Source organism: Colossoma macropomum, unplaced genomic scaffold (genome assembly GCF_904425465.1).
Source record: "Colossoma macropomum unplaced genomic scaffold, Colossoma_macropomum, whole genome shotgun sequence".
Lineage (NCBI taxonomy): Eukaryota > Metazoa > Chordata > Actinopteri > Characiformes > Serrasalmidae > Colossoma > Colossoma macropomum.
In genome coordinates, this window is record NW_023494787.1 from 4919228 (window position 1) to 4946028 (window position 26801).

General features: G+C 39.5%; 1 protein-coding gene across 2 annotated transcripts in view; it reads right to left on the reverse strand.

Annotated features, from left to right (window-relative positions):
- The window catches only part of sema4ab (sema domain, immunoglobulin domain (Ig), transmembrane domain (TM) and short cytoplasmic domain, (semaphorin) 4Ab), an 85744-nt gene that overhangs the window by 45603 nt on the left and 13340 nt on the right, over window positions 1-26801 (reverse strand). For both annotated transcript variants that reach the window (XM_036565927.1, XM_036565928.1), the window contains exon 2: window positions 7225-7454. In XM_036565927.1, the coding sequence (XP_036421820.1) occupies window positions 7225-7321 (97 nt within the window). In that variant the 5' untranslated portion in view covers window positions 7322-7454. The remainder of the gene's footprint in view (window positions 1-7224; window positions 7455-26801) is intronic.

Sequence of the window (26801 nt, forward strand, 5' to 3'; positions counted from 1 at the left end):
ATAGACTGATCTAGGAGAGGAAAGAGACGTAATGAACAGACATCTTGAACAGTCATTCTGATTTGGACTCTGCAAAACAAGCTGACCCCATTCGGCCTCCTCAGCGCACACTTGGACGAGCTTCCATCGTACTGACGCTGTGCCTCTGGAGAACAGGGCTTCTATTCATTTAAAAAAAAAAAGCCACAACACAGAAACAAAACAACGTTTCACCTACATCAGCGCTTTCATGCGCCTACTTTTTCATCCAAACAATCCGAACCAGGCCACTTCTACTTCCTCGTCTGCGGCCCCAATTCCTTCCTTCAGCTTAATATCAAACACTTCAGTACGAAGTGAGCAGCTGAACGGTTCAGATTGACCATCTATAGTCTAACATACGGTCATGAGTGCAGGAGCAGGACACTGGAAGAAAAGAGCTGTCACTCAGCTCTCACACAGCCTGCTGAAGCAATACAAATCAACCTGTTTTCATAGTAGGTAAAAGTGCTAAGCTGTCAAACAGGGAGATTAAAAAACATTCAGACTTCTACAAAACAAGCAAACGCAATATAGACATTTTTAGGACTTTGTAAAGTCCAAATCACTCCTAAAGTCAAAGAAAAGCTCTTGTTTTCAGAGAGTTTGGGAGAAAAACACTGTAACGAGCTTCACAGGAAAGAACTGTACGTTCATCTGTGTCTCAGACAAAGAAAGCATCTGTGATTCCAAAAAAAATAATAAAATAAAAATGGTACAATGACCACAACAGATTCCTACAAAAACAAGACCATCTGTTATCCGTCCCAAATCAAACTCATAAACTACTGCAATAAATACCATTTAGATCAAAAGTAGACCACCGCTGAGCCGTCATCAACTTTTCTTGTTAGCGAAGTTTCTGAAGTCCAGTGCACTCAAAGACAGCCTGTAACCTCTCCATGAACTTCATGACTGGCCTTGTGGTATTTAATAACAAACAATTATTAGAGAGATGTTTTTTCTGTGTATTCATTCATATACTGTACATTTTCTGCATGAGCACCTGATTATAAAGGTGCCCCTAACACTTCGCTGAGGAGAAAGAAAAGCATTTTAAATGATATCAACCTTCAGCCTGAAACTTAAATACACCTTTAGTTGCTTGAAATATACATGAAACTAAAACTGCACTTTTGCTTCTTGAGTTTCACACTGTAAAGCATTTGAAACTCAGCCGCAACAGTTGTGTCTCAACGTTGTGAAATGGCCAATCAAAACCCAGATAACGCATCACATTATCATGTCAAACGACATGATTTCAAAGCACTGATTTCACCGAGCTGCTAAAAAACAAGAAAATTAAACAGAAGATGGTTTGTTGGAGGGTAGAAAACGAGATTTTGATTGACTTTATGCAGGGTTTTTCATTTTGGTGCTTTCCTGAGCCAAGAAAACAGATGTTTCTCAAAGCTAACATCTCTGTAAACAACTGCATTAACTAGCCAAGCAATGCCAACAGCTGTTTAAAAGGCTGCTTGTTCCAGCATTTATCCTTCGTCAGTCTGCTGTTCTCATGATCTGCATAGCGAGACTCATTTTCTCCTCTCATGATGCCCCCACAGTTTACACAGAACTCGGATTCATTTGGGATCCAAAAGATAAACATTACCACAAAACAGGAAACAGAGACGCAGTTCATTCGCAGGCACAAGTGAGACATCGAGTACATCCATAATGGCTATTTAAAGATTATTTTCAGAAGCTGAACCTGAACAGACCAGATTAGAAACTTAAATTCACAGTAAAAATCTCTTAAGTCTCTTACAACAGCAAACGGACATGCTACAAATGTGCAAACGTAAATAAAACATTTCAAACATTGTATTTAACTTAAAAAAGCAAGAACGATACAACATTAAAAGACAAGATACTAATCGAGTGTAGTAATCAAATGCACTGCATGAAACTGTGACTTGAATTGCATGCAACTGCCAAGAGCAACACAACTTATGTAGCAACTGGTTAAAAAGTTTTGCTGTGTAAACTTTAAGAAGTCTAGCATTTTTATTGTTATTTTGCTATTAGTGGTGTAACAGACAGTAGTTGATCCATGATTCATACAGATCCTCCCCCCATGGTTCGGCACGCATGTGAACCACAGATTAATTGCCAAAGTTGAACCATAATTCCCTTGTTGCAAAAGATAGCTTCTAAGCAATGTGTGCATAACAACATCTGCCAGCATATCAGCCAGTACTACACATTGACTTTCTACATGAGATTTTAGCAGGATCATGAACATCAGCCACGTTTACATGCAGCCTGATAATCCATTAATAATCCGGCAAACAGCTCAGTCGGAATAGAACACACCTGTTGAGGCCATTCGGACTACAATTTCTGTCCAACTGAACGAGGTGGATAATCCTGTAAATAATCTGTTAAATAGAAGAATAATATCTGTGTAAACGCCTGTATCTGATTACATTCCCTATCAGAAAGTTTAAGTCCGTTCTGATCATGTTCGTCACGTCATGGCGAAAGTTTATACCGTTCAACATGGCGGAGCAGAAACTGGTCTGCAGAGGAGACGAAGTTTCTGCTCTGATCTTTAAAAGACGGCGGTGGGACGGACGTCCAGCTTATGTGTCTCAGAACACGACGTCTTCCTCTCGGCCTTCTTTAATAAGGACATGTGAAGGACGTTTTCCTGAGTCTGACATCATTTTAAAGTAATTAAAAACACAAGCGCTGCTCACTGCTGCTCATCTCACTCTGACTGGACTCACGTGATGCTGGTTGTCATGGTAACATCTACACTAAGCGGTTCTCTACGCATGCGTGTAATTTTGGATCGGATTACTTGTAGTGAGCATGTAAACAGAGATTTTCATCAGATTGTTGAGTAGAGTGAGAATAAACACCTCAGTCTTAATCTATAACTGGAATTTATTCAATTAGATTTGCAAAAATCTTTGCATGTAAACACAGCTAGTGATGTATAGCACATCATTCAGGTCCTCATCAGCATGTAGAAGTAAAAGGAAGAACCATTTGTCTTTAAGACTCGCAGTATTTTACAGTCCTGTACACGTTCATTGCTAATGCTGCTGGGCTGTTGCCAGGTGGCAGCGTACCTTGCAGCTTGTCTCAAGCCTTGTGCTACAGAATTATGTACAAAAATCATTCGAATAAAAGAAATTCAACACTCGTGAAAAGTTAAACGTTATGGGAGTGTATTCTGAACATAATTCTAGGACAAACTGCAGCCAAATCTGCCCCTCGTTCGTGTGTGTGTGCATTGCTACTAAATAAAAGTGATGCAGCACTGCTGGTAAAGCAGAACTGTTGGGAGTGTTTTTTACACATGGCCGAGAAGCGAAGGAGCAGTTGGCCGTTCATACTGAGGATGTCACAGCCTGTTTAAGGGACTTTTGTGGCAGATGTGATGCATCCTGGTAAGTTTAAGGAGTTTAAAGGCTCCAAGTTTGACACAAAGCCTTGGCATTAGCTGTAAACGTGTGCCGGTAATGTATCAGGATGTGTGTGTGGGAACTGAAATACCAGCTTAACTTAACGCTGACTTTACAGGCATGGTGGAAAGCAACGAGTGTAAAGACCCTCACGCTGTCATGATGGCAATTCGCTACCTCACACTTTAGTTTCTAGTGAGAGGGTGTTCTCCACAGCAGGGCACACAGTGACTGGAAAGAGGTCTACTCTCTCTCCAGACATCCTCTTTTTCAGAAAGCTTCGAAGATCCAAGCTCGCGTGAGCTTTGTTTTGCTTCTTGTTTTGATAATGTGGACAAAGACAGCTTTTTCATTCACTATTGTTTGAAGGAAGAAGGCATCGTCACGCCTCATACTGCACTTTAACAACTGAGTACTGACTTGTATTTAAAACACTGGACATCTGAAATGTTTTCATTTAACAAAACAGACAAAAGTTCCTTGCTTTAAGTGTTTTAAGCTGCTTCGAAAAACGATCCGATCCGTGACTTAAAAACCGTGATACGGTCCAGACCTTGAGTTTTGTGACCCCTATTTTTTTATACATTTGATTTAAATCATCATTCATGTTGTTGCTGTCAGAACAAAATCTTGCATCAACATTACTGTCTTTGTTTTTGACATAATTTAATCTTACTTTAACTTAATCTAGCAAATCTATACAAGCATACAGATTGACATCTTGTACATCTTCTACTATAGCTATATATATATATATATATATATATATATATATATATATATGTATAACCCGCTTCTCATTTATCTACCTCAGACTCACTTATTGCATATATGTAAATGTGTACAACTGTACATATCAGAGCTTTTATTTCATAACTCATATTACTGTTACAAAACTGTACATGGAGAACAGTCTAATACTGGTGTTTATGAATGTATATATTTTTTTTAAATATATCTTTTTATATATTATTTTTGTTTTAAGTACTATCAGGGCGTTATGCACATAGATATACATACCTAGACGCCGCGTTGTCTGTTGAGAGACGATGAGTCTCACAATTAAATCGGCCACAACTTCGTTATTACTCAGCTGATTTTCACCAAGTTTATTTCGTTATAATCCTCAGACTCAGATTAATCCAGGCTGCACGGATCTGCTCTCGGCAGCTTTTATTACTTTAATAACTGATCGTGATAATTAGCCGTCCGGACCAGCAGGAAAGTATTCAGTCTGATCCTGACGTTAAAAACCGAGTTTAGCGCGAGAAACACAATCAGACACATCAGCAAATCCATCAATGTGTGAATGACTTCTAATCTTAATACACATAAAATAAAATAAGCCCCCTAAAACACAGTAAGAAGGACGAAGCTAAATCCTATTTGCCAGCTTCTTGTTCAAGTTTTCCCGTTCCACCTTAAATGGTGCATCTTCAAGCATCAGAAAGTGGTGCCTGGCTGATGCACCATTTAAGGTGGAACCGGAAAATTTGAACAAGAACCTGGCAAATAGGAAGCCAACTTCAGTGTTGTGTAAGAAGGCACCAACACTAATCTATTATGAATATCTACGGATTAAGGAATGATATAATACCAAGATACAAAGCATCAACCATCACTGTAAATAAATAACTACTACATAAAGTTAAGACCCCCTAAATAGACTATTAAATGAAATGAGCTTAAGATAAAACCAGAGGAAAAACAATCACATCAACAGGTTCTCTGTGCTTCACCAACCACATGGGCAATAATAATTAATGTTAATTTATGTAAGGAAAGGTGTTTTGAGATGTATACACCATAAGGTGCTTAGGAGACGTCACAGTCCCTGTTTACGGCATTACACGGAGGAGGACAGAGCTAAAACGTCAGACTGTTTGTGCTCAGATTTTAATCTGTTATGATTTTAATCAGTTATGATGCTGAACACAACAGTTCTCAGCTAAATGAGTCCTGGTCATGTTACGAAGTGCACTATACTAACATCACATGGCTGAAAATGAAGACATTAATGAATTAGGCACTTCCGGGAATGTGAACAGCTAGAATCAAACTGAACTCATCATGAATGGAATCAATGATCCCCATTGGATATATGAGTTTAATCCTGATTATCACAGCATTCATCAGAAAGTGACTCCACAGACGAGTCTGTGACCAGATATCTGCACCATCTGCTCAGATTCAGAAAGAAAATCTTACAACCAGCCTAAACCATAAAAAACAGAACAGTACTTCAGAACTGACATCTGGGCCGTTTACTCTTACTGAGACATGCACTATGCTCTAAGATGGTTCTTCAAGGCTTCTTCAGTAAAAACAGTGGTTCTATATAGAACCATGAACACTCAAAAACAATCTGCATGCTTAAATGGTTCTTTGCATGGTGAAACGGTTCTTCAGACTGATGGAGAATGTGCTGTATATTGTTCTATATAGCACCAAAAAGGGTTCTGCCATTGTTACGATGTCAAGGTTAACAGCAGCAGAACGCTTTTTGGTGCTATATAGAACCATTTTCAAAAATGTGCTATACAGAACCACATACACAATCTCCATCAATCTGCAGTTCACCATGCAAAAAACATTTAAACATGCAAAAGGTTCTATGATTGTTCACTGTCTTTACTAAAGAACCTGAGATGAACCATCTTTAAGAGCGTACTCTTAAAACTGAAATATCAGTAATCATAACACACCACTGTGGCTGTAAATACACGTATGAAATTATACTACTACACAATTCTTGTGCTACTTCACAGGGTTTAAACAGTAAGCAGGACAAAATAAATTACAGCAGTAGGGACTGAGGAAGCAGAACAGTAAAAATGATTTCTTAATTTCTAATAAAAAATAATATTCGGAATGAGTTTCTAATAAAATTAATATCTAAAATGAAGTTCTAGTAATATTAATACTCAGAATAAAGTTCTAATAAAGTTAATATTCAGAATGAAGTTCTAGTATAATTAACATCTAGAATAAAGCTCTAGTGATATTAATACTCAACATTGAATTCTAATAAAATTAATATCTAGAATGAAGATCTAAGAAAATTAATATCCAGAGTAAAGTTCTAATAAAATTAATATCTAGAATGGAGATCTAAGAAAATTAATATCTAGAATGGAGATCTAATAAAATTAATATCTAGAATGAAGATCTAATAAAATTAATATCCAGAGTAAAGTTCTAATAAAATTAATAGCCAGAATGAAGTTCTAATAAAATTCATATTCAGCATAAAGTTCTAATGAAGTTAATATTTAGAATGATGTTCAAATAAAATTAATATCCAGAATGCCATGATATTTTAAGAACAATAATCAAACCTTGAGACACAAACCTTGACAAAAACTATGATCATTACTACTATTATTTTTTTATTAATAATAATAATAATAATAATAATAATTATTATTATTATTATTATTACTAATACTGCTACTAATAAAAATAATGAAAACAGAAGTCATACGTAGAATCATGGCAACTCCAGTAACCATTTGAAAGCTTAAATGGTTCTCTGCATGACTAAAACGTTCTTCTCCATGAAGCAGCACTTGTTGTGTTCGCTTCTTTAAAGAGACTTTTAAAAATGGTTCTATACAGCAGCAAAAAAGGTTCTGTTATGGTTACAAGTCATAGAACCTTTAGCCAAGACTGTCTGAGTTACTACTGTTTATCTATTATCAATGATGAACGATTAACATGACACAATTATTAATATGACTCCGAATTCTTGATCAGTCGTGTAAAAACTGAAGGACAGAAACAAACTTACCGAGAAGAAAGGTGATGCGGGGGATGGTGTTGCCATGGCAGCCGCCGATGATGATTATGAGGGATAAACAGACGGAGAGCAGCCCGCAGAAAGCCATCGTGAACTGCAGGAGAACGGAGACGAGGCTGGACGGTTCAGCTAACTGAGAGCTTCTGCGCTGGTGTGTAGATCCGCTACCGTCCTACAGACACACCACTTCCTCTGCCCACAGGAAGCCGCCGTCATCTCATCTGTAACACAAGAGAGAGCTCTACTTCAGAGAGGGAACACCAATGAGGCATTATTTCCTCTTCTGCCTGAAGACTCCTCTCCTTCCTCTTTCACCATCACGACCGGACGTGACAGAATATGGTCATCAATCATAAATCACACCTTTCAGACGAGGCCATCATGTGATGGTTTGGATGGACAATGACTCCATACAGAAAAGTCCTGCAACCTACAGCACAAACATGTTGACCAGCCATGTGCACATATCTACGGAGCAGAAGGAAGCTGGGATTTTTCAAAAAATACTTCACAATTAAGTCAGTTTGCCAGTGATGCTGTGATGCACATGATTAGCCCACGCAGGCCTGGTGCCAGGACATCGCTTAGTGGGGCGAAGACCCACCAACCAATCATCATGCTCCACGAAACCCACTACTTTGTACACTACTATGGTGGCAAGCAGCGAAAAAACAGAGTGAAACTAAACTTTGTGTCCCTGTTAGTCCATGTCCTGAATCAGCCCTGATACACTGCCGGGCTGTAGAACATTCTGCTCAGACTTGTGCAACTAAAAAAGCTGTGCAGCAGCTCATCACCCGCAAAACGCTTTCCCTTACAAAACACGACTGGAGGCTTAAAAGACTTTTACACTGTGATTACATCAGTAATTAAACACAAAAGCCAATCCATACCAAAGACTACCCAACCATACCAGGACCTACCAAACCATACCAGAAACTACCATAAAACACATCAAAAACTACCAAATCATACCATAAACTACCATAAAGCATATCAAAAACTACCAAATCATACCAAAAACTACCATGAGATACCAAGAACTACCACGAGATACCAAGAACTACCATGACATACCAAGAATGACCAAACCATACCAAAAACTACCATGACATATCAAAACAATATTGACATTTCGAAACTACCATGACATACCAAAAACTACCAATTCATACCAAAAACTACTATGACATACCCAAAACTACCAAATCATACCAAAAACTACCATGACATTTCAAAACTACCATGACATACCAAGAACAACCAAATTAAACCAAAAAACGACCAAATCATACCAAAAACTACTATGAGATACCAAGAACTACCATGAAATACCAAGAATGACCAAACCATACCAAAAACTACCATGACATATCAAATCATGACATTTCGAAACTACCAATTCACGCCAAAAACTATCATGACATACCGAAAACTACCAAATCCTACCAAAAACTACCATGACATCTTAAAACTACCATAACATATCAAAACTACCATGACATACCAAGAATGACCAAACCATACCAAAAACTACCATGACATATCAAAACAATATTGACATTTCGAAACTACCAAATCATACCAAAAACTACCATGACATATCAAAACTACCATGACATATCAAAACTACCATGACATACCAAGAACAACCAAATTATACCAAAAAACGACCAAATCATACAAAAACTACTATGACATACCAAGAATGACCAAACCATACCAAAAACTACCATGACATATCAAAACAATCATGACATACCAAGAATTACCAAATCATACAAAAAAAAACTACCAAATTATACCAAAAACTACCAAAACATATCAGAACGCAAACTATACCAAGAATGGGGGCAGTCGTGGGCTGGAGGTTAGGGAACCAGCCTTGAGACCAGAAGGCACCTAACCCCTAACTGCTCCCCGGACGCTGTGGATAGGGCTGCCCACCGCTCCAGGCAAGTGTGCTCACTGCCCCCTAGTGTGTGTGTTCACTAGTATGTATGTGGTGTTTAACTGCACAGATGGGTAAAAATGTGGAGGTGAAATTTCCCCGTTGTGGGACTAATAAGGGTCACTTATAATAATAGTAATCAATGAACAAACCATACAAAATACTGCCAAACAACCAAACGATACCAAACCAAAAAGTACCGCACTAGACCATGATGAGAGTGTGTCGCCTTGCCTAGTGTACGTGGCACATACTGAGATTTATTGGCTTTGACTTTGAGAAACTTGAACACTCTGAACCGTAACTCACTCGGTGTTCATTCCGGTAAATGTGAGTGCGGAAACAGCTAAAAGCAAAACTCTCAGGAGGATGCAGATTAAAACCAAGAAGGAAGAGCAAATAGGAACACAGCCGTAAGGGCGACTTCCTTCAGTTAACTTATTAGGCGTAGAGATTACAAAGCACTACTTTCTATTGGCCTCTGAGTCTAAATTCTGCAGAAAAAAAATGTACGTCTTACACATTTCCTGAGATTACCTGCATGATAGTTAATTACCTTTTGGCATAAATTATTGCTAAACATGTTTACAATGTCCATATCTTACATCTTTTTTTTCCACACTGAGGTCCATTCATAATATCTGGGCATCCTTGATTCACTTTAACATGACCAGTTTACAACTTTACAACCGTCTCTTAGAACTAAACAGTCTGCTTACTTTACTGTGCCTTTACGACTGATATATGCAACTGAGCTCTGCTCTGATTGGCTGCCCTGTATTGTGCCCCATTAAAAAAAGAAGTCCAGGCTGAAACACTCCTTATAACTTCAGTGTGAGTGGGCGGAGCCAAACTGCTGTAGGCTGTAACACACTGATAAATGAAAATCACTTGGTTTTCGTGACATCACTAAACAACTAAAGCGAAACAGGCTGTTTTTGAAGCTCAGTTTCTATAAATGGACTGAATGGACTGAGTGAACAGTACGTTTGGAAAATGTAATTAATTTAATTCCAAAAAAGGAAAGTAAGGAAAATCTGGTTTTCCATGATAAGGGCCCTTTACTGCATTCATGAATGTATATGTAATAACAAAAAAAAAACAAAATAAAACAACTGTCTGTTGAATTACTTTAGGAACATTAAACTTAAGAAGTTTGCAAATGTCTGTTACTGCTGTGGCCACGACCATCAAACAGCTGGGAAAAACTGTTACTCACGAGGTCCAAACAGGGTCATACAGGTCAAAGGTGAACCCACAGCCACACTGCAAGCTCATTCAAGTCTCAAAAATGCAAAGCTGGCTGTTAACCGCCTGCAAAACGCAAGCTTAATGGAACTAAAGCCGCTCTCACAGCCACCTTGTTTGGTGTGGACCTACTGAACTCGTCTTGACAGGTGTGTAAATTTGAGGGTCTCGGTCTGCTCCCAACCAAAGCCTGGGTCAGCTCCCTGCTGGTGGGAACGCACGTGCATTCTGATTTTGAACAAAAATAAACATCTGTCAGAGGATCGCATTAAATAAACATCTCTCAGAGGATCGCATTAAATAAACATGTCTCAGAGAATCACATTCCAAAACGTTTTATCCTTCAAAAATAGCTAAGATCAGCTAATAAGCTCAAACAGCTGACCGCTAACACTGGACTCGTGTAAGCTGTGTGTTGGCAAGAACTGGCAATATGATACGCATCATGATACAGGGGCTGCGATTCTATATATTGCGATACTGTATGCAAGGCGATATACTGTGATTTTTAAAATCTAATTTTAGTAAACTATCATAAAAACACACCACTACATGCATAAAATCTGAGTAGAAGAAAAAGTCTAACGGTTTACACACTGCTGTCTAGCAGTCGGGACTTTAAACACAACAAAAAATGAACCACTGTCTGCCACAAATCTCTGCATGTAAACCATAAATTAAAAATTGATACTGTGTTTCTGAGAATCGATACAGTATAATAAAACATAATATTGCAATACTCAAGTGCAGGAATGTCCTATACGGCGATCACGATCGACCAGTCAATCACACAGTGCATGTTGGTAGATCGCAACCCATTCAAACAGACATTAACACTTCTCAGAGAAATACATTCTAGCTGTCACTGAACTGAACTTCATCCATGCTTCTATATTGTTGTCGGAAGAAAACCTGGTATCTACAAAATGGTAACTTTACAGGAAAAGGAAAAAACATACTGTAAGTCAATGGAACGAGACTTTTTTCCAAGTCATTTTAGGCCGTTTTTTTTGGTCCATTCATCATGAAATTTACAAACAATGTAAAGGACAACAGGTACTTTCAAATTATGTCAAAAACTCAAAAATGACAAAAATGGAGATACGAGGTTCTTCTGACAGCAGTACACACACGTGTGTATATATATATATATATATATATATATATTAGGGGTGCGTGAAAAACTCGATCCTTAGATGCATCGTGATGCGGACGTGAACGATTCTGAATCGATTCATAAATGTCAAAAATCGATTTTCTAAATATTTAATTTATACCGCAATGTTGACGGAACGCAAAAGGCGGAACTTGGAAGTGGGTAAGTGCAGCGCCCGGACAGTCTGTGGCGGCACACAACAAAAACAGTACTGGATGAGTGAGAAATCCGACCGGCTCCCTCTGCATTAAAGCCAGGTTAGATCAGGAGTCACAACACAAATGATAAGAAGAGACATTTTGTCCTTTCAACAAAAATTAAACCACCTTGGGAGCCGCAACATTTAAATGTCCAGTATGTGTCAGTATGTGTTAATGTCCTAGTTTAGGCTAAACAATATAAACGAAAACTTTAGCTACAGCTGCTTTCCTCCATCTCCGCCAGAAAACCTTTCTTCAAAACAAGAAGAGTTTCTTGTAAAATGTCTCAGCGTCCGGCTGTTTTACGAGGCTGAAGTCGCTTCTCATTCGCTTCTCGTTCTAATTTTCCCGTTCTACCTTAAATTCTGCCTTAGGCGCCGAATGTAACTGCTGCACCATTTAAGGTGGAACGGGAAAATTCGAAAGAGAAGCGGGTTCATTTCTGAATGAGAGCCTTCTAGTTCACTTGCCACATCACTTCCATTTGATTTATTAATAAAAGATATTTTAGATATTTAAAGCAAAGTATTTATAATGATCCATAAGGCATTTACATTATGGATCATTACAAATACTTTGCTTTAACATTACCAAGTCCTCAGACAGTAGGAAGATAGAAATCCTGTATAGAATAAAACATAAAATAAGATGCATCGATAATCGTTTTATAATCTCATTGCAGCCCTCTGAATCGTAATCGAATTGTGAGGTGCCTAAAGATTCCCACCCCTTATATATATATATATATATATACACACACACACACACACACACACACACACACACACATGTCAGTTGCATATGGGAGGATGGGCTCCCCTTTTGAGTCTTGGTTCCTCTCAGTGTTTCTTCCTCTTGCTCTTACGGAGTTTTTCCTTGCCACTGTTGCCATTGGCGACGCTCATGGGGGCTCGGACCCGGATTTTTCTGTATAGCTGCTTTGTGACCACACCTGTTATAAAAAGTGCTACATAAATAAACTTTGACTTTACTTGAACAACTCATGCAATAAATCACGTTTGGTGTGTGAGGAGTTAAACTGTTGGACATAAAAATGAGAAAACCTCCTTGGCAGACTGCAGTGCAGCTACGACGGCTCAGATCTCCCCAATCAGCATACATAACAGGATTACTCATCTCTACTTAATATGGAGGGATTAACACAGATATGTCAGCAGGCCCTCTCTCAGCACCAGGCCTGAGCTGAGTAAGGTCTGTCTGGACAGGAGGCGCTTACTGCCCTCAGATTCAGCCATTAATCTCCATCGGTCTTCTGCTTCTCTCACAAATAAGTCCTCCACTGACCATTACTAAGCACTGCAGTGCAACGTTTACTAAGAACGAAGAAAAGGGGTTAAGAGTGAAGAGTGAAGGCTGTGATTAAGTAACACCAACGTTCTGCTGCAATCCAATGATCTAATCCTAGAAAACATGCTGGCACACGCTGCAGTGATCAGCGCAGGGTTTCATACGTGACTCTTACAGCAGGGGGGGTGTTTTATTTGGATCTACGCTTTGCAAAGCATGCCAAGAGTCACAAATCAAATTCAAACAATAAAAACTGAAAATGTGAATATTAAGGGTGGGTAATATGGCAAATACAACCTCACAACAGTTAAAGATATGTTCATAATGACAGATACAGATCACCATGTTTATTTTTGAATAAACTGCTAAGTTGATGTAGCACTAAAGCAACTTTACACTGTTGAAGCACATTTTAAGGCAAATTCCACCATTTATTCAAAATTTCTTAACATGTCAGTGTGTGAGATGTAAACAGAGTGGTTTGGTGTGAAATGGTGCAGATCTCTTTACAGTGGTGGTGATAGGAACCAGGGGTCGCCATGACTACAACACAAATATAGACATTTTATTTACTATCCAAAAAAAATTAATAAAAAAAAAAAAATACAAATAAATTCTGTTTCCAAACTTTGCTCTGAATAGACGTCCTGTACTGAGTCACAATTAAAAAAGCAGTCCAAGCTGAAACACTCATTATAACTTCATTGTGAATGGGCGGGGCTAAACTGCCATAGGCTGAATAGGTGGATATATGTATATGTGGATATAGGTTTCAGCTTTGTTTCTATAAACAGACTCTATGGCCTGGGAAGTGAATGGTCCGTTTTGAAACTAAGGCTACGTTCACACAGCAGGTAAAAGTGGCCCAAATCTGATTTTGTTGTTTGGCTGTTCTCAGTATCTTTTAAATGTGATCTGTATGCGACATCAGTCTGAACAGATCAGCTCCTAAACTGACCCACATGCGCAAAAGATCAGAGCGTCACGCTGCTTCACGACTCATCCAGAGGTAAACAATCACGACCGCCAACGAACGCCAGTCGCTCCCGGAGGATCAGCTTCATCTTCACCAGCATCACAGGAGCCATCATGAAGCTTCACTGACTGACAGCTGGGCTCATCACCCAGAATGTGTCCGAGCCGTAAAAAGGGCGCGGTCACTTCTTTGGTTTCCTCGGATTCTTTAAACTTCGCTTTCAGACTTTTAACTGTTCTTTGACGCTGCAGCCTCGTTCTCCTGCGGCCGCGTTCGGACATTTCTTTAGAAATCTCTTCAAACACGGAGGGTTTTAGATGAGTCTCTTCTAATTTTTGTACAGAAACATCAGCCTAAATGTTTATGAGTCTCAGCAGCCCGAAATTATGACGAATGTCGAGTTGGATCAACGTAAAAGTCGCATGAATTCCGATCTGGCTGTTCAGACTGAGTCGCATTGCCGCAGATTGGATACGTATCGGATTTCAGTACCACATATGAAAACGTCTCAAATCAGAATTGAAAATGCCAGATTTGGTGTGTTTATCTGTTCACACTGACACACATCTGTGTCACACATGCAGAAAGAGATCAGATTTGGGCCTCTTTTACCTGCTGTGTGAACAAAGCCTTTGACCATCTTCAGCCTTTGAAGGGGCATTTTAAAAGTATGGCTTTCTTGCTTTATTTGGTTTTAACACTCTTGAACAGTACATCGTGTGAACAGATCAGGTTTTTTTGATTTTCTCTGTGTTTCGGCTTCCGGATTTAAGAAAACAAGGTTTTTAGGTCACTGAAAATGGAGATTGTGAAAAATACTCTACAGGATGGATTACTGTAAAATGCTGACATCACACGCATGGTCACTGCTGCTAGACATGTGATGAGCATGCTGACGTGACTGATGACCAGGTTGTTTCTGTGCGCAATATCAGGTTGACTGCGTGATGCTACCAAACACAGAAACCACACAGACTGACTAATTGACTTACTTTATCAGTAAAGGAGAAATCATTTCAGCAGAAATGCAAAGTTGGTGTAAAACCAGGCTGTCAAAATAAAACTCGACATTCCAATATTTGTCAAATCTAAAGAAAATTAAATGCACAAAAAAGGGTTCTTCTATGGTTACCATGTCAAACTTGACACCCTTTTTGGTGCTATATAAAACCCTTTTCAAAAAGGTTCTATAGAGAACCATCTATAGCACATTCTCCATCAATCTGAAGAACCCCTTCAGGATGCAAAGAGCCCTTTTATCATGTTAAGGGTTTCTTGAGTGCTCATGGTTCTATATAGAACCGTTTACTATAGAACCCCTGAGGAACCATCTTTAAGAGTGTAGATCAGTCTAACTCTATAATAGTACTCAGACTACTGTGCTACCGTACTGTGATATACTTTATTTATAGATTTTTACCGTATCGCAATCTGTGTTTCCACGATAAACACACTGTTAAGCACTGCAATGACAGAACAGATCAAATTACCAAATCACACCAGAGAGACAACATTAAATTCCTGGCACAACCAGTTAAAACCCTAACAAGTGCTTCTCTGCACTGGGATTAAACTCGTAATTAAACATTAGCCTAAACAGCCAATAACACACACAGGCACAGCTCAAACAGTCCTCCATCCTGAACTGCAAGCCTGTAAAAACACATCAAACACTGGGATTCTTTTCACACCCAGTGTTGCGTTTTTAATGTGTGAGGCAATCATTTCTACTGTCACAACCAACATGTTTAATAACTAAAAGCAGAAAAATCATCCCTCTGTGCCTATATAAAAAATTATTATACATTTGCTTTTGTAGTCTTTATTGAAACAGCTGTTGAGGCAATGCTGACTGTTCCTCAGCCTTTCAGTGCACAAACACGCGCCTGCAGTTCTGATATAAGCAGCTGTTAGTATTTAATTTCTTTTTATTGTATTTTGTGCAGTAGTGAACGGAGAGGTTAGTTAGATTTCTGTTCCCACATTCCAAAAAAACAAAACAAAACAAAGTCGCATCCAGTCAGAGGAGCATTATTTTAATTATCATTTATCGCTTCTCATATCGTCATAGTGATGTCAGACAGCTTTACTGAACGTCGCATTTTGTGTCCATATCACGCAGACCTAGTTTGACTATTTCTGGATCTTTCACATGGAGAAAATCAGCATTTTTGACGGCAGTGCAGAAGATCTGTAGCTTCGCTCTTAATAAAAACCCTTTTGTTCTTTTGCTTATTATTTGTGGAAGAACAGGGCTAATCTATGTATTTTTAATGTCCTGAATGAAATACTGTGTATAATTAAGCAATAGAACCCAAGAGGGAGTCTGTTATAGCGAAATGTTATAGTAATGCTATAGCGATAACACACTCCTCGAGTGTTCTATTTCTTTTATACAACAGTTAAATAAATAAATTAATAAACTGGGTCGTGAACGCGGCGTTTAATATGTTTTAATGTTCGCAGTTCCTTCTGCCGAATTATAGTTCCTTAACGAGCAGCTTGTTGCTACGTCAGAGTAACGAACTCCGCCCACTCGCTGCACAGCCGGCAGTTCGTTCTCCAGCTCCTTATACAGACCAACTGACAGTTTGGGAATTTAGTGTAGCCTCATCTTCAGAGTCTGACCAAATCGGACTGAGACATAAAACTGCCGCAATATCAAGTTCAGCTCAGTTTTGTCATTTTTTGCCAGATCAGTATTAATGTTGTTCTGTTCCAGCCAGTCTGTAAAGCATCTTACAGCCCATTTAGTTTGGCGAATGGTGTTGGGTTCATTTCTGGCTGATTCCAGGTTGTTCAGCTGTTCTTCTGTCACAGCTGCCGACTGAAAAGCTGCTCAGTGGTGATGACAGTTTGGGAATTTAGTGTCGTCTCATCTTCAGAGTCTGACCAAATCGGCTGTCGGTCAAATGTGATCTTGAAAGTGTCCATTTTCTGTTTGTGGCAAAGTAAGAAGTAAAAATGTTCAAATGGCTTGAGCGTCTCCTACAGCAGTCAAAGTTGTTGCTCAGCAACAGTGTCTCAGTGGAGTGAAAAAAACATGATGTCATGGTGAAATAACAGCACGGTTAGAACGCTTCTCAACCAATCAGCTTGCGTGCCGGAACTAACTGTAGTATAACATGAAATATTTAACTATTCGGGCTGCACAGTAAACTGGATTTTCATTGTTATCTTGATAAACACATCGTTAAGGGCTGTGATGACAGAACGGACCAAACTGTCTCAGTGCTGTAATAAGCTTGGTAATAAAATAGTGTTAGAAGTCCAGTGAGTGCTTCTTGGCACTGGGTTTAAACCCTGCATGGAGAGCAAATAACCATTCAGCTAAACAGCCAAACCACACACACACACACACACACACACACACACAGAGGTCAAAACTACTACATCTGAACTGCCAGCCTGTAAAGATGCTTTAAACGTGAACAGTAGTCTTACTCTCAGTGTTGTGTGTAAAAAGCACAGATATAGAAATATACAGTATAATAACATGCATGAGGCAGTAACGGCTACTGTTACAACAAACCTGCATCATCATAACAAGCTATTCGTGGAATATATATTTATTATTGTAGCCCAACATAAAAAAATAAGAGTTCTGGTTGAACATTTAGTTAGAGGCCCTCAATTTTAATAATATTTATTGCTAATTACATCATCATTGTGGCATCCAGCAGTTTTATCGAACATCACGTTTTAGGTCTTAGTCTAATAACTGCACTTTTCCTTTTCCCGATTAGTCAAAATAAATTGTACAGATGAATCGACTATGGAAACAGTTGTTCACTGAAGGGTCTACAAACATCTGGACATTTTCCATACAAACAGCCACCTGACCAGCCTGAGTGAGCCACGTTCCACTGAGTCACTGTAATCATAAGACCGAGTCTGTGAATCTAGTGACACTGTGTGCAGATTGCAACAGAAAGGCATCCACATCACTCAGCGTTCACTACTCACCTCTCCCGATGAAGAACACAGCTTAATTCCTACCCGTCATATTACCGACACCATTGCTGATGCAGAAAATGTGGGTGAGAAGTATGATGTGTCAGAAAGTGCGTAGAGTGCGAAAGGAGAAGTAACCCAGCAGAGAAACAACTTTACTTAAAAAATAAAAAAGAACTTGAGCAGAAGTACAATAACTCATCCAGTAATTGGCCCCAGCCTGCAAATAAATAAATAAATAAATGAATGAATTATAGTCTCCTCAGTAAGTGTTGGAATGGCATGGCCAAGTTTGAGACCAAAGACAAAACATCAGAATTTCAGCTTTTTGTTAAAAAGTGATAAACAACTGGCAACATGGCTCCTTCTGTTTGAACCCAGCCATTTTTCAAGTGAACACAAATGCTGGAACATGTGACTGACAGGTGTTTCTTGCTGCCCAGATGTGCCCCGTCAGATCGTTTAAATAATTAACAGCTCTGTACATCCACTCTTGCTTTGAGGCCTGGGTTTCACCCATGAAGACCGCAGTTGTTGTTCAAAACCAACATGAAGACCAGAGAGAGCTGTGTAGGGGAGAAAAGCGAGCCATTTTAAAAGCTGAGAAAATACAGACAAATCACAGTGCATAAGCACTGGGCACAGCTGGCATAACAATTCGCAATGCCCAGAAAAAGAAACTGCTGGTGGACTAACAACCAGACATCAAACAGGTCAGCCAAAGAAAACAACAGCAGTTGATGACTGGAACATTGTGACAGCTGTGAATAAAAAGCTAAAAAAACAACAGTCAGTGCCATCAACACCCTCCACAGGGCAGCGGTGGCGGCATCACAATCCACCGTTTGAAGACTTTGAGAGCAGAAATATCTCTCTGACAGGACGGTTCACACTCGTTTAGGTAAGTGATTCAAATCTGTCATTAATGTGACGAACCAGCGTCCTGAAATGACCCTGATGAGCTCATCCTACTCAGTAACGTCACGTGAATGAATCACTGCATCATCAGCACAAACTAACGAGCAGAACGAGCTTCGCTGAGAAGATAATTAACTCTGATCAGCTCTCAGCTTCATTATTAGAGCGAGACGAAGGAGAAAAAGGTGAGATGAGCTGCTTTTCCACCGTTTACAGGCTTTAACTTCTGTTCGGCGCTGCTGCCATGGTAACGCTGAATGATGGCGCACGAGCAGTGGAAAAAAAGCACATGAATTCCGATCTGAGCGTCACGTTAAGGTCGCATGGCCATGAATCGGATCTAGGACCACATATGAAAGTGGCTCAAGTCTGATTTGAACAGATCAGATTTGTGTGTCCACACAGCCCTGAAAACATCAGATCTGAGTCACCTTAGGGCAAAAAATCAGATTTGTGCCACTTCAACCTGGTAATGTAAACATAGCCTAAGAATCGGAAGGCCAGATTAAAATTTGCGAAGAAACACAGAGATGAGCCACAAAAGTTCTGAGTTTTATGGACTTAACCTCTACCAAAGTGATGGAAAGGCCAAAATGTGGAGAAAGAAAGGATCTGCTCATGATCTAAATATATGAGCTCATGGGTAAAGCATGGTGGAGGTAGTGCCAAGGTTTGGGCTCGCATGACTGCTTCAGGAACGGGCTCACTGATCTTTATTAATGATGTAACTCATGACGGTAGCAGCAGACTGAATTCAGAAGTGCGTACAAACTTTGCTAATTTACAGAGAAATCCATTCTAATCAGGAGGAACTTCATTCTACATCAAGACAATGACGCAAAACACATTGGCAAAACAACAAAGGAAAAAAAGCAGGTTTTAGACTCACCAGGTCAAAGTCAAACTCAAAGTCTGTCTGTTCCTAAACTTTTGCTCGCCTGAAAATCAGGTAGTCGCCACCAAAGACTGTTTAACACTTCTAGATGTAAACATCGAGAAACAGAAATATTCATCTCATGATTTTAAACTCAAAGCTCAGTGTTTTGCCACTTTCATAATTTATGGCAGACAAGACATAACGCAAGACCAGAATATTGCAAAACACAGCCCAGGGCTTCTGCTTTGCTTTTAACTTGTCAAAATAAGGAAGTTACACACGATGACAAACTCAAAATGCGAAATACTAATATTACATAAATTAACTGTGTAACTGTTTATGGAAAAAGGACACAAATGAATGAATGTACATTTCAATAAATTAAACTTATTTTTATTCAAATTAAGCTTGAATGATAATGTAACGTTAGACAGATGATTATCATTTACAGAACTATGGTGGCAAACGATATAATCACGACCCAGTTTTTAAACACTGTGTCCACTTACTGCCCACTCTATTACCTTGTTGGTCCACCTTGTAGATGTAAAGTCAGAGACAGCAGCTCATGTGTGTCAACATAGTTTGTGTTGGTCATCCTCTAGACCTTCATCAGTGGTCACAGGATGCTGCCCACAGGACGCTGTTGGCTGGATATTTTTGGTTGGTGGACTATGTGAGCCCTGGGAAGAGGATACAGCCTCTCCACACTGCCAAATTTTCCAGGTCCTCATGAAGGGCTTATTAACTTGTTCAAAATAAATGAATGAAAGAATGAATTAATGAATAAACAGCATTTGCTGTGCACCAGTAACCACCCAGCATATCACAGGAACCACCAACTAACACACTATCAACCGCATGATATACCATAGCAACCACCTGGAACACCATAGCAACCACTTACGATACAACAGGAACCATTTAGCAACGACATGGGATACCACAACAACTGGCTACCACCAACAACTAAGCAACCATCTAACCATTTGGTACCATCTTAGCAACCACCTGGAACAATGCTGCATGTGCGCAAACATTGACCACACTCCTCAATCGAAAATGTTCACCCTTATAAGATGTACTCTTAAGGGGAAGTTCCACCAATTTTTCAAAATTTCTGCATCATTAAATGGTTTAGCTGTAAACAGGGTCATTCAGAGTGGTTTGGTGTGAAACGCTCTGCTCTAGAGAAACTTACAGAGTCAGAGCTGTTCACAGTGGTGGTGATAGGAACCAGACGTCCACCTCTAAAAGCTCCCTCACAGAAAGTTCCTACATGAAATGGTTATGAATTCACTGCCTGATGACTGAAACACTGTTTTATGATCGTTTTGAGAAGATTTTGTTTTTAAAAATATTCCCATGGAGGAGGGGTACATAAAGGGCGTGCACGCAGGCAAAACGGTCCCCAAAGAAAACTTTTTTCAGATTTTCCATCAACAACATTCCATATAAACTCAGAAGACTCGTGTAGGTTCACTGGTGGTTCTGGATAGTAAATAAAATGACTATATTGGTGTTGTAGTCATGGCGACACCTGGTACATATCACCACCATTATAAAGAAACCTGAGTCTCTACAATCAACCATTTCACACCAAAGCACTCTGATTCACTGTTACACACACACACACACACACACAAACACTGAATTATGCACAAATAAAAATAAAGGTGACCAAAATTAATGGATGTTTCTTTGGAGAACAGTTTTAGCAAATGAAAAATGTGAAAGTGAAGAAGCTTTTTTTTAAGTTTAAAAGGCCTTTTTAAAATGTAATGGTTCTACAAAAAACACTAAATTGGTAAAGAACCTTCATACTGTGGAAATGGAAACCCCTCAGGTAAATTTAGGTTGTAGTGTAGAGCTAAAATAAGTTTATTTTAGGGATGCATAAAGCTATCGGCCATAAACTGCTTTAAAAAATTATAGCGGCATCGGTCAGATTTTTAGATGAGGCCAGTATTTCACACTGATATTTGGTCTACCTTGGAGTAGTAGAACGTTTAGGTGACACTAAAACTGCATTTTATTCATTTTACTGCACTTGTAACCCTCCACATATAAATGCTGCATTTCTGCCATACAAATCCAAGCAGATACTAATTCATACTGTTTATGTTTATGTATGTTTTGACATCAGCAGATAAAATATGCTAATAAAAAATATCAGATATCAGCCCACAGTTCCTAGTGCATCCCTGGTTTTCAAGCCAAAACAATCTAGAACAGCCCTTCTGAAACGTGCTTTAACATGCAGTGTGGCAAACTAGACAGGAAAAAGTCTACAGGAGGCTCAACTAGTAGATCTGAATTGGAAGTGACAGTCCAGCTGAACCGTGGCTCAAAGATCAAAGCGGTAGGTGCATACTCACTGCTCCTGTCCATTTGTGTTCCAATCTCCGTAATAGGTTTAACCGTCAGGAGGCCGTTCGTGGAGCTCAGAGGAGGATCAACACACCGGCAAATATATCTCAGTCACCTCAGCCGCTGCCACCATCCAGTTAGAGCACTGACTGTTTCAGCACTGACCACTGATCCAGCACAGAAGACCAGTCAACCACACTATGATGCAGCTTCAACCAACCAATAGTCACTATAATGCATATTTCATATATATATATATATATATATATATATATATATGAAGTGAAAGATATGATGTATAAAATCCAGTAACTATGGCTATCTTGGTTAAAACTCAATCTATAGGAAAATTCTGTGGCTGACTTGGATAACCACCAATGTAGACCGATATGATTTTATATTTACAGTCATACGCAAAGTTGTGAGCACCCCCAGCCAGTGAAGGTAAGTACACACCCTCTACAGAGAACGCGCTTAATAACAGGAATTTTCTACAAATTTTAGAGCACATTTTCAATTAATTTGAATTTAACACGTTGGAAAAAACATAAAATATTAAATGTGCCATAAGTTTTATGTTTTATTTCCCCCCCCCCAGTATGTTAAATTCAGTAAATAAACAGTATTGTGTGCTAAAATGTGCCTTAAAATGAGCAAAAATGTGTTTCCTGTGAACTTGTGAACTTATTTTCACCTAGAAAATCAACAGCAACATGTCATTTGACCAAACCTTTGCACATGACTAAATTTTTTATTTTAATTTAATACTCCAATAATTTTACGTGGACAATGCTTTACTTATCAATACAACTGTTCGTAATTATTTCTTCTTCAATTTTTACCCGTTTTTCTCCCCAATTTAGTCGTCTCCAATTCCACCCGCTAGTTAGGACTCCCCCAATCACACGATGCCATCAACGCTAGGAGGGTGAAGGCTAACACAGGCTTCCTCCGAGACCTGTGAAGCTCCACCGCTTCTTTTCGAACTGTCGCTCACGCAACGTCACTGGACAGCCGAACGCGCTCGGAGGAAAGCGCCAACCGCCAGATCTGTTACGTCAGCTAACAGAGGCCTGCGCTGACTAGCATCGCGCTGAGTGATGGGGGAGAAGGAGGGGCCATCCCACCCACCCAGAGAGAGCGAGGCCAATTGTGGTCTCTCGGACTCCCGGCTACGGACGGCTGTAGCATCACCAGGGATCGAACTCGCGATCTCCTGATGATAGGGCCAACGCTTAGACGGTTGCGCCACTCGGGAGCCCCGTTTTATTTCTTATGTTTCAAATTTTATCAATAATATTTTTTCAGACTGCGTCATACGTCTTTACATATTAACAATATGCACAGGGTAAAAAAGAAGGTCCAGCTTGATGTTTAGGTCTCCAATGCAAAACAACATCATACTGATAAGAAATGATGACAATAGTAGATAATTCACTCACATCCTCAGAAGACGCTCCTTCACCAAGTTTGACTGAGTTCTCTTTGAATTCGGGGAAGGAGGCAGAAACACAACCCATGCTACAAAATGTTCTTAAAAATAGTGTGTGCAATTGCACATTTCCACCAGAGAGGTCTCCAAATCCCCAAATCTGACATAGTGCGGCTCTTAGCCATGATGCTACGCAAGGTGCGAAATGCAGGGTGGCCCTGGGGGGGTCTGGAACCCCTTAATGAACCTCTTAAACCCCCTGAGCATCTCAAATCAAAATTCTGGGGGTCCCTGAAAATAAACTTATTATGACGTTATGCTGTCAAGACTCTCAAATACAAATTCAGTGATGCTCACTGTTAATCTGCTTCCCCCACAATCAGCTTCTGTCTCTGGTGTTCTTAACTAACTAGAGCTGCAGCACTGCTCTGCCTCAGGGTGGCGCTGTAGCAGACTGGTTCACCCAGTTGGTCCTTCGTAGCCTAGAAACTGTAACTCTGCCTGGATTCCTCTGAAAAACTTTACAATGAGCTGCAGCAGATCTGTAAATCTGAAAACTCGCCCAGTTTCCCAAGAGTTTGGAGTGAAGAGTGGCTGTTCCTCATTTCTCACACTGAAGACAGAAGAGGAGACGAGGAAGATCTCAGTCAGTGTGAGGAAGAGCACAGAACCACACCAGAACAGAGACTCTACAGAAGAAGAATCGTTAAACCTTTGAAGCATCAGCGCCACTACGGTGAGTGAGTTAGCAGCCTGCCATCACTGGACTAGCCAGCCAATATGGGGCCCCCAAATACCGGGGGCTACATCGCACACTGATGTTATGAATACAAATGTACCATTTTTGTATTAAAGACTGATATAAGAGGTTTGCCCTGTCATTAGGAGACCACAAGTGAAATCCCACTGATGTTGTAACTAAAAAAAGTTGCTATCTTTCAGCGCATTATCAGAAATATGTTTGCCAATACCGATAAAATTGTGGGTTGTCAATATTAGCAGATATTATCAGCCATCGGTCTGACAGTCTCCAGCATCTTAGCTTACATTCAAACACTGTAATGAAAAGTGAACCAAATAAATAAATACATAAATAAATAAATAAATAAATATATACATACATATACACACATATACATACATATATATATATATATATATATATATATATATATATATATATATATATATATATATATATATATTAGGGCTGGGCGATAAAACGATAACGAGCGATACGTCATGTCCGATAAATGTTCGATATAATACACCGTTCTCACACCTCCACGTTCAGCAAAAGCCTTGGTGGCGTTTTCTACTACAAGGAAAGCGACATTACTGTGCTGTCGCCAGTAGAGGGCGCACTTCCGAGTTTTTCTACATGATTAGAGAGGGAGGGGGCCACGAGGAAGATGAGTCTTTAGCAACGGCTGAAACGCAGAGTTATACATTCCCTGTTTGAGTGGAGCGACCGGCGATCTGTTCTCCTGTGACCGAGTGTGAGCGACGAGGTCAGTGGTGTAACTGTACTGTCCTACAGCGAACTCACCTCTTTACTAACATCCTAACCAGCTTTAGCAGCGTTAAATCACAATCCTCACAACTACAGCGCTGTTACAGTGCTCAGTCATATTTTCATATCAGTGCATTCCCAAGCAACGAAAGTGAAAGAAAGAAGTGAGTTCATGTAAATTACAGCCCTGACTTAAACGAAAGTAAACTGAGGAAGCTGTGAGGCATTGGAGAGCGGGAGAGCGCTATCTTTCCAGGCTAGCTGTTTTTAGCAGCTGGCTAACTTGAAGCAGCTCCGTCACTCGCACGACACGGAGAACTGATGATACTGTAGATCAAACAAGCCACAAAAGCACCGCTTTCAGTTTAAACGTACCTAAAAAGAGGACTCTGTTTGTCTGGTGTTGATATTTTTGCGGTTCACCACTTAAACTACTACGATAGTATAGAGAAATCCAGTCGTCTAGCTGGTGTCTGAATGCTGTGATGTCATTTGTAGCGGGGTAGCCGAGCGCTCGGCACCAGCTAAGAATAATCTGTTTTCTTTCTTAAATTATGACTATTACAAAATAGCCATGCTTTTCCAGCTGGTAAAAACAGCTCAGTAGACACTTTCTCCCACTCTCCCATGACAGATTTGTGAAACGTTCCACTGTTTGGTGAGTGTTTGTCGAGTTCCGACCATAAAGGATAGTTTAAAACAGCAGTTAACCACCAGGAGCAAAAATCAGCCTTCAGACTTGAAAGAGACAATGATTTGACATTTATCGCGGTATGTATCTTTATCGAACGATATGAATTTTGTTTATCGTCATAACATTTTTGGCCATATCGCCCAGCTCTAATAAATAAATAAATAAATAAATAAATAAATAAATAAACACACACATATATATATATATACACACACACACACACACATATATATACACACACACACACACACACACACACACACACACACATATATATATAGCACTTTTTAAAATCATTCTTGTCATCCTGTGAACGTTGAAATATTGTTTAAATGTTGTAAAAATGTTGAAATAATTATCTATTTTGTCTTTGAACACTTATATTTAATGAACTTGAAAGGTCAGACTGGCAGTTTGCTACAGAGAACATAATGTCCATCATCAGCCACACGCAAGCCTCTGCATGTTTAACAGCACGTTCTGCAAAGCACGGCAGCCAGAGTTTATTATCTGACAGTAAACTATAATCAGCACGCTGAAGGGTCGGAGGGATCAAGGTGCTACAGTCTATAAACAGACTGCAATTTAAACCAAGAAAAACAAAAACTGCACAAAAACAACTTCAGAATTCAACTCATTTCTAAGACACCACTGCACTGAACACACTACAGAAACCAAAACAACATCTATATTAGGATTACATAACACTGCTCGCTGAGAGAAGTCACGTAACTCCTGTTTGAACAGATACAGCAATTCACCACAACCTCAAGGCCGTCGGCGCTATTTAGAGGAAAACAAGATCCCACATCAAAACATCAGTAAGGCTGCTAGTTTACAAATAAAGTCAAAGGTCATTTCCCAAACTCTCCTTATCCCTTAGAATTAAACAGGCTGTTTTTGTTAAAGTGCCTTTAAGACTGCTGTATGTAAATATGCTCTGTTCTGATTGGCTGTTCTGTATTTTGCCC